Source organism: Sparus aurata, chromosome 23 (assembly GCF_900880675.1).
Source record: "Sparus aurata chromosome 23, fSpaAur1.1, whole genome shotgun sequence".
Classification (NCBI taxonomy): domain Eukaryota; kingdom Metazoa; phylum Chordata; class Actinopteri; order Spariformes; family Sparidae; genus Sparus; species Sparus aurata.
In genome coordinates this window covers 3992816-4003116 of record NC_044209.1, presented here as the reverse complement: position 1 = coordinate 4003116, position 10301 = coordinate 3992816, and the positions used below count along the sequence as shown (strand labels likewise).

Below are 10301 nucleotides of genomic sequence, written 5' to 3'. Positions count from 1 at the left end.
TTGTTAACTACAAAATTATGTGTTCTAATTTTATGAGTTCTGACTAGTGATCTTAAAGCGATACTTTACTGAAATAAAATAAAAATATTCACGTGTTTGTAAAGGAGCACATTTGAAACAGATCTTAACTATCTATGGTTGTCCACAATTATATAGCCTACTTTTGTAAAGAGATAAGTTCAAAAAATGTTGCACACATGCAAAGTAAAGAGGAAAAATATGTAGAGATAATACAATTGAGCGGTTGATTATGTCCCAGACTTTGAATGGTAACAGGTATGAAGAAATGGTAACCACATGATGTTTGGTGTCGAAATTCAAGTACTTACAGAATATATTGAATTTGTAAAATGTAGAATAAAAAATAAAGAGCCCAACAGACATCAAACACCTTAAGCAGTTTGGGGCTAACTGTGCAACTTATTGGAGAGCTTTATTACTCGGAAATTATGTACAACAATGCCATATGTGCATCTGAAATGTGTAATACATCAGGTCCTCTAATCACCACAATGGAGTGTTCAAAAACAAAATGGTAACATGGTGTTATATTTTTAACACAATGTTTTTTACAAGGTGAACTTTGTTCCCAAACAACAATATATTTAATCTGTAGGAAGATGTGTAACTGAGGTGAGCTGTATATTTTAAGATGGTTTTAAAGACTCTTTAAATAAAATAATGATATGTTTAAGTCTATGTTTTCCTGGCCATCATTGTCTCCTTCTTTTAGTATACGTTACATTTGGGGCTTGCACTGAATTAATCCCTTATCTGAAGTCATGTGATCAGTGGTCTGAAGAGGTAGCCACTGGAGATGCTCTCTGAACCTGTGAGTGTCCACATACAGTCTATTCTTTTGAAGTTTGTATTCCCTGTGAAGTGGTCAATAGCTTATTCAGATATATTTCAATGCTGCTGATGTAATGCGGAGATGGGTACCAGCAGTGATGTTCTGCAGTTTGTAAGAAAAACAAAAGGGTTCAAAATGAGGCAGCAGCTCCCACAAAGTCCACAGTGGACCATCCAGGGCTGGGTTTCTGACGAGGCAACAGAGGGAGACAAATATGCAACTAGAAGGGAGGAGAAAACACAGGAGAAACAAGGGGAAAGTGACAAAGCACAGCAGATGCTAACACTGCACACTTCATAATGATGTTCTCTTGATGTCTGGGAGTGCAGTCACAGGGTAAGATTTTAGAAGTTAAGGATTCTGCAGACCATGCAGTAATGTGTGTGTCATAGGCTATCTACCATATTGACATGTCTAAAAAACATGTCTCATCACATTCACATTAAAACATTACATCAGGACTGGCAAGCCAGCATCTGTAAATATGACACCACAGGATATTTTAAAGGAGACCATTAGTAGCCATATTTGTGGTGACTAAAAAGAGCAAAACATTTTTTTATTGAAAGTCAGGTCATTACCTCATGTAATGGTTAATGAAACACATGTATTATTTGTACATCACCTAAAAATGTTATGGACTTAAAACAGAACGTTCAGCCAGCTGTGTATCACTGTTATAATGGTAGTAAAACCCTCCTCACACCTCACACTCATTCTAACCCTTAAAATCTAAAATGAACTATGAACTGAATTGTTTATTAAGTCACCAGCTGGGCTGGGACACCTGGCCTGTCTAACAGTGAACACATTTATGAGTTTGTCTTTGTGTTAGGACCAGATCCCGGGCAGGCACATTAATGTTTGTATAGTGCCCTTTCTTTGGAATTTGCATGTGGTTCCTCGTGTGCACACAATTTAACGACTTCTTGACAACTCATTTAAAAAGAACAAGTCATCCATAACTATGCAGGTATGCTTTTTAATGGAGGTTGCAAACAAATGAATGAAGTACAGAATCTCTATTATAGTAAAAAATACTGTAATATAAAAATACTCCATAACAAGTACAAGTACTGCATTGAAATTGCTTCTAAAATAAAAGTACATATTAAACAAAAAACTGTATAAAAGTAAAATATCAGAACTATGAGTAGTTAGTAAATTGGCCCCGATGATTGTTACTTTGATTATTATGACAGATGCTTTAATGTGTAAGACACTGCCTGATGACAGCAGGAGTAACTTCAGTCTGTGTAGCTCCTGTCTCACTGCTGCACACTGACAGAGGTTCGAGTTATTATCAGCATGTACTGTTTTAAAGCTCAAACTCAATTCACTCACTGTTTCAGTTCTTATTTCTCCTTTTGTTTACTATTTTGCTTGTAACATTTCTTTTTGCCATTGCTTTTAACTGAAGCAATTCAAGTCTTTGAACTGCATTATGACTCTGACTCTACAGTCTTGTTTCTTTTAAAGCTTTTCTATTTTAGCCTACTTGTTTTGATGTTTGTCTCTTAATGTTTTTACTGGTCTTAAAATGCTATTTTTATTTATTTTTCATTATTATTATTATTATTATTATTATTATTATTTTTATTATTATTATTATTTTTATGCAAATTTTAATGTCTTTTAAATGAAATGTTTATGTCTTTTAATGTAATTTGTGTGTGCCTGTAAAGCACTTTGAGTTGCCTTGTGTCTGAATTGTGCTATACAAATAAACTTGCCTTGCCCTTGCCTTGTTATTGGTCTTCTTTGCTAGCCATGAACAGGCCATAACGCACTATAAATAAAGAAAGAAAGAAAGAAAGAAAGAAAGAAAGAAAGAAAGAATAAATATATAAATATATAAATATATACCGGTGCTGCTGGTCATTCTCATGAACACTTTAAATGAATGGTAAAAAGGAAAAAGAAAAAAAAGAAAAAGAAACCTCGGCCGTCGTCACCTGACTGACCAGTAGTCTGCCAGAGCGTGACGTCGGCGCTGCCAGCGTGGAAGGCACGTCGCCAATCCAGGAAGTAAACTGTCCGGTTTAGCCAGAGGAGTGCAGAAGGAAGCCGGAGCAGGACAGACGTGTCAAATTCACTGTGTCAACACGCTTCGAGAAGACCCGTGAAGGCATCCCGCGACGTTTTCTCCCCACAGACCTTCTGCATCCCCCTCCAGGGCAGAGGCGGCCGGGCTGTCGGCTGTGTGCAGTGACGGTAAGGAGAGCTCGGTCTGTGCTGTGTGTTGGTTGCTAACCCTGTGTGTCAGCCCTGTGACAGGCAGCGAACACACACTTCCTTTGCGGTGCTGTGTGACCCGCTGGCTGCGAGAACACGTATACGAAACGTCCGTTTTCAGAGTAACATTGCCGCTGCTCTCGCCTTCAGTGTGTCCGCTGAGAGACAGCCGCTGACATTGCGGGTGTCGAGGAGGAGGCAGCAGTCCGAGGGGCTGTCAGTTGATCCTCCTATTAATGACATCAGCAGTGCACCTGCCAAAACTGTGCCACGTACTTGATCTGACTCCATGTAAAATGTAAATATACTGATAACTGTGACAGGGTATTAGAGGCACTGCAATAACTGTGGTAATAATGAGAATCGTATGGTAATGCAAATCTTAATTTTCACAGCAGAAAGAGTTCAAACAATCAGACCATACAGAATGCCAGTATGTTGACACATAGGATAAAACACCAAGAGGATGCGTTGAACCTGTTGTTTTTGTAGATATTATTATGTTTCTTCAGTGGAAACATTTGAGCTCTTAGGATGCTCCAAAATGAATATAAACCAGCACAGACTTCCAAACTGGCATCAATTGCAAAGTTGTGCAGTGACTGGGCCCCTGAACACCACCGCCAGGATAGAGTTGCATTGATTTTTATTAAATTTAGAGGGATCGTTCATAAAGAAAATATTAGGAATATTTTGCCCAACAGGAGGTCAGCCATCTTGGATTTAAGGATGCAGTGATTAACTCATCTCACTTTTAACCATGGTGTTAAGCATCCTGTATTTATTAACGGTGAAGGCTCTAGTACACCAAGGTGATAATGTGACCAATGTGACTATTTTTGTATGAACAAAGACCTGACTTTTTATGACTTATATTCATTATCTGGTTACTGTATTATTTCTCTTTTTGAAAGGCAGCAATTATTCAAAACAAAAGCCAATTTTACAATTTCAGAACAGGACAACTTGATTGTAAATTGCAGCACATGTTCCACTAGGGAGGGAGAATTGTACATGTTTTAACACAACAAATGTTATAAGAGCTGTGAAATATGAAATCATCCCTCTTCACTCAGTACATGTTAGTCTTTCTCACCTACAAGTTAAGAGTGTGGTGTTGTTTTTTTATACAAAAATGTAAAGTTATTGGTTATCCTATCAGTTTCGGTCAGGAGAAGCAGGTAGTTATCTGAAAAAAAAAAAAAATACATATGAAGCATCCCTAATAATTGTGAGACCATGCAGGGATTGTTTCCTAAGACTATAATCATAACATCAGAATCTATCCCTCTTTTGATTTCACACGTTTACTTGATTTATTTATTTATTTATTTATTTGTTCAAATTGAGGTTAGAGGCCTGTAGGATGCCTGATGTTTTTCACTCATGTTGCTCTGCAGCCAAAAAAAGCATTTTCAATTTAAAAGCAGAGGTCTGTAAAATTGTTGTGGGGACACTTCCAACTGCAAACAAGGTCGATTTGGACTTTTTGAGCTCATTTAATTGTTGAACTTCCCTCAAGTTGATAAAAGTGATTTTAAAATATGTGATATCATCACAGTGTAAAGACTACAGGCAGAGTGGAACCAGCAGGGGAAACTCCTGCACATATTCAGCAGGCTGTATAACCAGGAAGTAAACCTGGAGGTTAGAAACCTGTAAGTGTTGTATGTGCCATACAGGCAACTCTCATTTGACTGAAGAGGCACCATCTTTGGATCCTGTACCAGTTCTATTATACTGTACATCTAGGGTTGCCCCCAAAGTCTAAATTGACATCAGATGATAGCTGATGTGGCAGTCTTTTTGGTAATCTATGAGACTGTTAATATATCTGTAATTACCATTGTACTAACAGAATAATACTTGACATAAAAAGCTATATTCAGCCTGTTTTTCTTTGGGACATTGAGTGTGCTGCTGTATTTCTGCTCTCAAAAACGGAAAAGTCCAATTTAATGTGTTCATTTCAGGCCTTGAAATAGTGGAGGCTTTAATGGGTGTGTATCACAGGATTGGTGTGTTTACTCTAAGTGTTGATCTATGCAGCCTGTTCAGACAGGACAGACCCTTGGGTTGTGGCCTTTATAGATAACTTTCTAACTAGCTATACTTTGGTCTTTTTATGGCTCAGTTTTCCCTCCTAGTGTCTGCATGTAGATTTGCCTCATGCAGCAAACAATGAAGACTGTATTTGACCCTGATAGACACACATTGTATATGTTTATATATGTAAGTGTATGCTGTGAATGCAATATAATTGCATCTAAATGTGTGTGTCATAACATTTTGTATTGCGTCCACACACACTCACCTGTGTTGCAGTGTTTGTAATGACTGATTTTGAAATGTTTTTCCTAATATTCTCTTTAACTGTCTCCCAGCACACACACACACACACACACACACACACACACCTCTCTCTCACACACACACATACAACACAAACACCATAGACGATGGTGGACACCACGCTGACTCAAGTGGGCAAGAATCTGAGTGAAGCCATGAGAATCTTGGGAGATGGACAGAGGTAAGAACAGAGACTATTGTACCTTTTCAACAAGCATCTCATGTGACAGCTGGAAATACAATGACTCTCTGATGGTTCTGGGATGTCAGGGAAATTGGGGGCAATCTAGCAAAACAAATAAAGCATCTTTAAGTCCATTTTAGGTAGAATTTTTTTAACCAAGGAGCAAATGAAGTCAACTTTGTATGATAAACCACATTAGATCATCTTGACATCTCTGTTTGTGCTGTGCATCTGTTAGAGAGCTGGAGGTGGGAACAGAGAGGCAACGCTTCAGCAGAAGCAGCATCCCTGGACCTCTGCAGGGGGAGTAAGAGACACACACACGTACACGTACACATACACATACACGTGCACATACACAGACATATACATAATCAGATTGGGTTAGAATATAAAGTTTAAGTCTAGCACACAAGCAGGTTTTTAAAAGTAGGTGATCCTGTTGAAATATGTGGTCGACCACTTTTCCCATTGCCAGTAGATGAGTTTGCCTTTCTGTGTTTTTTTTTTCTTTTTGTCTTTTTCTGGTGTATCACTTTCTATGTAACTAAGACACTGGAGATCAAAGCCATAGAAAGCAGAATGGAGGCCAGTGACAATATGACAATGGCTACCTTTTTTATACATTCTTTCAAAGTCAAGGCAGACTGTATCATGCTCAAGCACTGCTTGATCGAAGACTAATGGAAAGCTATTCTTGTTTGTATTTTTTGCTCAGATTGTTTTTCCACTGTATTTTATGTACTGTATTTGTTGAGTTTAATGTATTTAAAAAGGCTGTCTCAGGACGGGCAATGCAAATTAGCTTGATTAGCTTGGGCTATAAATGCTGTAGTGTGTGGCAGGTTGTCAGATATTCAGATATTATATTTTCACAATTCAGTGACCGTTTTTAGTTTTTATATATATATATATAGATATTTATATTTATTTATATATATATATATATATATAGATATATATATATATATATAATATATATATATATATATATATATATATATATATATATATATATATATATATATATATATATATATATATATATATATATATATATATATATATATATATATATATATTATATCATATATATATGTGTCATATATTACAATTTGATAATATATCGATAATATATTCAAATATTCACTGACTGAGGATTTTCTTGTTTTTGGCTCACTAACTAACAAGAGAAGTAGTAGTAGTAAGCATTAGAATTTTCAAACTAATCAACACCTGCTTTAAAGAGTGCAGATGATTATTTTTATGTGACTTTAGATTCAGACTTAACTCTGAAGTATCATAAAGGACCCTCACCAAGACCTTTATTTGTTTCACCTACTTAATTACTATAGTCATTTATTTAAACCACAAAAATGTGTGAAATGTCTCTTTAATCACCCTGCAAATCTTCAGTTTTTAGTGAAGTCTGAGATTTAGTACATTTGCTTTTTGATTTTGTGTTTAATGTGGCGTTTCCAGGATTTGGGCACACTTATGAGTGACCTAATTAAGAAAGAATGTTTGAAATCAAAGCAGCAGAGTCTGTGATACCTTGACTTTGAGCTCAAAAGACACTGGATTCTTTAAATATCCATTATTCAACACAACAGCATCTTTTATTAGACAGCTGAGCAGCGAGAAAGCATGAAACTGTCCTGGCACTGTCAATGGCAGGAATGGGTGTGAATTTTCCGTGTTTATGTGTGTGCAGTTGTGTGCTTATGCAAATGCACAGGATAAAAACAAAGCAGGAAAACGTTGCTCTGTATGAGATGTCACAAACTCCACAGAGAACCTTTAAAGTCTACTCAAGTTGGCCAATAAAATACGTTTTCCCAGCATCTTTACAGCAAAGTGCTGTGTAGAGATCACTGACACCACTCTGAGCTGTTCATAGAAACTAATTAAACCAAGTCCAAATGTGTTACTGTGATTGATGAATTATACTCTGACAGCAAAGAACAGTATCTTTAGTATTTGAGGCAACGTGTAAGGCCCACTTACTAGCTTCTCCTAAACTTTTAATTGCATTTCATTTTCTTACCGCAGCCGAATGCACCACAGTTACATTTGTAAGAAAAGTTAACTTTTGAGTCTCGTTCCCGTCTCTGCTGCTGGGTCCTCAGGTCTGGTTGGGAATGACACTCCAAAATAAACTCCTTTATCTAAGTCCCTTGTAGGTCAATAAAGTTAACATTAGACACAGCACTCAATCTGATCATTATTATTTTAAGTGTGTACATAGTTAGCTGACTTTGCTGAACAAATCATTATGCAGTATGTGTTTGTACTGTCACAAATGGAGATAAAGCAATTCAAATGTTTAAGTTTAATGTTCTCCTCATGACATTTTTGACATTAGAGTCAGTGGGGACTGAATGGGTCTCTTGTCAGTTCCAATCTCAATGAGCAATATGTAAGTCTGGTTACTTGGATAGGTGTATTTAGTAAGAGAGGATGAGCTGTTTGGATGCTCATATTTTGTATGAATTGTGGAAATTCTGGCCAGAGTTTGAAGTTATTTTTAGAAAACCTGAAGAGCTGAAGCTGATCATGTGTTTCTCTGTGTTTCCTGCACAGTGGTCAGGATGTTGCCGCTATACTGCACCTCGTTCATAACCTCATACACGAAGAGGAGGAGGAAGAGGACAAGCCCAGCCAACAGTAAGTCGGACTAATCCCTGTGAAACATCACATAAACATAGTACTGTCAGCATGTTGTAACTTCACTGTCACAAGTGAACCATTTCATGTTAAGACTATTTGAATATCCCTTTCTGCGTCACATTGAATCAAAATCCACAACATAAAGAATGAATTGTAACTTTGCATAAGATGATGCAATTTCTAATGTTTGTGGAGAGTACCTCTAGGTGTCAAGTCATGACATTGAAAAAGCTGAGTCAGGTGTATCATCTATTTACTGTTCTTGATCATGAAACCACATTCATTTACAGTACCTGCATGGTGCTAGTCTATGTTTAGACTCTTATAGAGAAGCAGATCATTTAAAAACAACTCCCAAACTGGCATGATGCTAGAGGAAAGGAAAGCAACAATATAACAGTACAACAAAGCTAATGTAGTTTTACTGATTAGAGAAGAGATACTCCTTCATGTCAATAAATGATGAAGGAAATAACTCAGTATAAAGTGTGTGATGAGACTGCTGTATGCTGTCTCCAGTAGGATGCAGAACGTGGGAGAACAGGGTCACATGGCTTTGCTAGGTCACAGCCTTGCAGCCTACATCTCAGTTTTGGACAGAGAGCGACTGCGGAAGCTGACCACTCGGATTCTTTCTGACACCACACTCTGGCTCTGCAGACTGTTCAGGTAGGTCTGGCGAGTAAAACAAGTTATTTCACGGGCATTGTGATACTAAAAACAAATGCATCCACCCTGTCGTGTCTTTGACAAAGTAAACTTATTGGAAGAAGTCTTTTTGGGCGAGTGTAGATCACGTGACGTTGTAGTTACTTTGCATATTAGACAACATATAAACAATTGTTATCTGAAAGGAGGTTTAAAGGAGGAAGGGTTGCGACAAATGAAATAAAGAGGTGAATATTTGGAACAGTTTCCGGAATGATTTCAAAATCTTATAATTATTATTTGTTGTTCCACCATATGTCGGGTACAAGATCAATCTCTTTCAGTTTGTTAATGATGTTAATATATTGTATTAATACAATCTGTATGTATGCAGTACATATATGCATACAGTATGCATGTGTGGTAGATTAATATATATATATATATATATATATATATATATATAGAGTAGGGCTGGGTATCACCAGGTACCTCGCGATATGATACTATCACGATATTTTGCCCACGATAACGATAATATCACAATACAGCGATTCTGCGATAATCGATATATTGCAAGGAATTTCATCCACGATACATCACGATATCTGTGTCACTGAAGAAATTCAGAATTTATTGACTGCACTGAATCCATTTCACAGGAATTACAAAACATTGTCAATCAATTTCACATGAATGACAGCCAAGTAAACAAAGAGTATATTGCACAGTGTCTCTTCTTAACACACACACTAACTACAACTATCATTAAATATATATATGTGTGGGTTTCAGAGCTACTTAAACCATTTTTTTTAATTTTATTTGGTTGTATACCTATGTTTGAATAAAGATAAAGCTGTCCTCCGACATTTTTGAATATCGATATTTGGCACCAGTGTATCGATAACGTACCTCAAGACGAAATATCGCGATATATCGTAGTATCGGTATTTTGGCACACCCCTAATATAGAGTATTGGGCTGTGTTCAAAGAGTAAAGAATGATCAAGGTGTTTTTTGAGGGCTTTTCATTAAAAAATAAATAAAATCAGTCTGAGAGATTGAACTTAAATGACATTTTATTTTTTACAGCGTTACTGTAAAACCTATGAGTTCTGGTACCAACCTGTTTTGATTTTAATCATGCAGCAACCACATGATATGTTAAAGTCATTTCTTCTGTTGGATTTAATGTTAAAATGTGGGTGAAATCTAGATAAAAGACATCAGTAATAAATGCTGCATTTGAGTGAAAAATGTACTTAGTCAGATTCTTGTTGTTTGCTGTCTTTGTGTTATCTCTGAGCAACACTTGTCAACACTTTTTTGTTTAATGTAACTTAATACTTAAATATA

At 36.6% G+C, this 10301-nt stretch overlaps 1 protein-coding gene across 8 annotated transcripts in view; it reads left to right on the top strand.

The window, feature by feature from the left end:
* The first annotated feature begins 2812 nt into the window (after nt 1-2812).
* pdxdc1 (pyridoxal-dependent decarboxylase domain containing 1) overlaps nt 2813-10301 on the top strand; it is a 34111-nt gene continuing 26622 nt past the window's right edge. For 2 of the 8 annotated variants that reach the window (XM_030408039.1, XM_030408035.1), the window contains exons 1-5: nt 2816-3067; nt 5473-5621; nt 5863-5931; nt 8208-8291; nt 8814-8963. In XM_030408039.1, coding sequence (XP_030263899.1) covers nt 5548-5621; nt 5863-5931; nt 8208-8291; nt 8814-8963 — 377 coding nt within the window. In that variant the 5' untranslated portion in view covers nt 2816-3067; nt 5473-5547. Of the gene's footprint in view, nt 3068-5472; nt 5622-5862; nt 5932-8207; nt 8292-8813; nt 8964-10301 lie in introns of all 8 variants that reach the window. The other 6 variants (XM_030408038.1, XM_030408037.1, XM_030408036.1 and 3 more) reach the window with 6 other exon arrangements.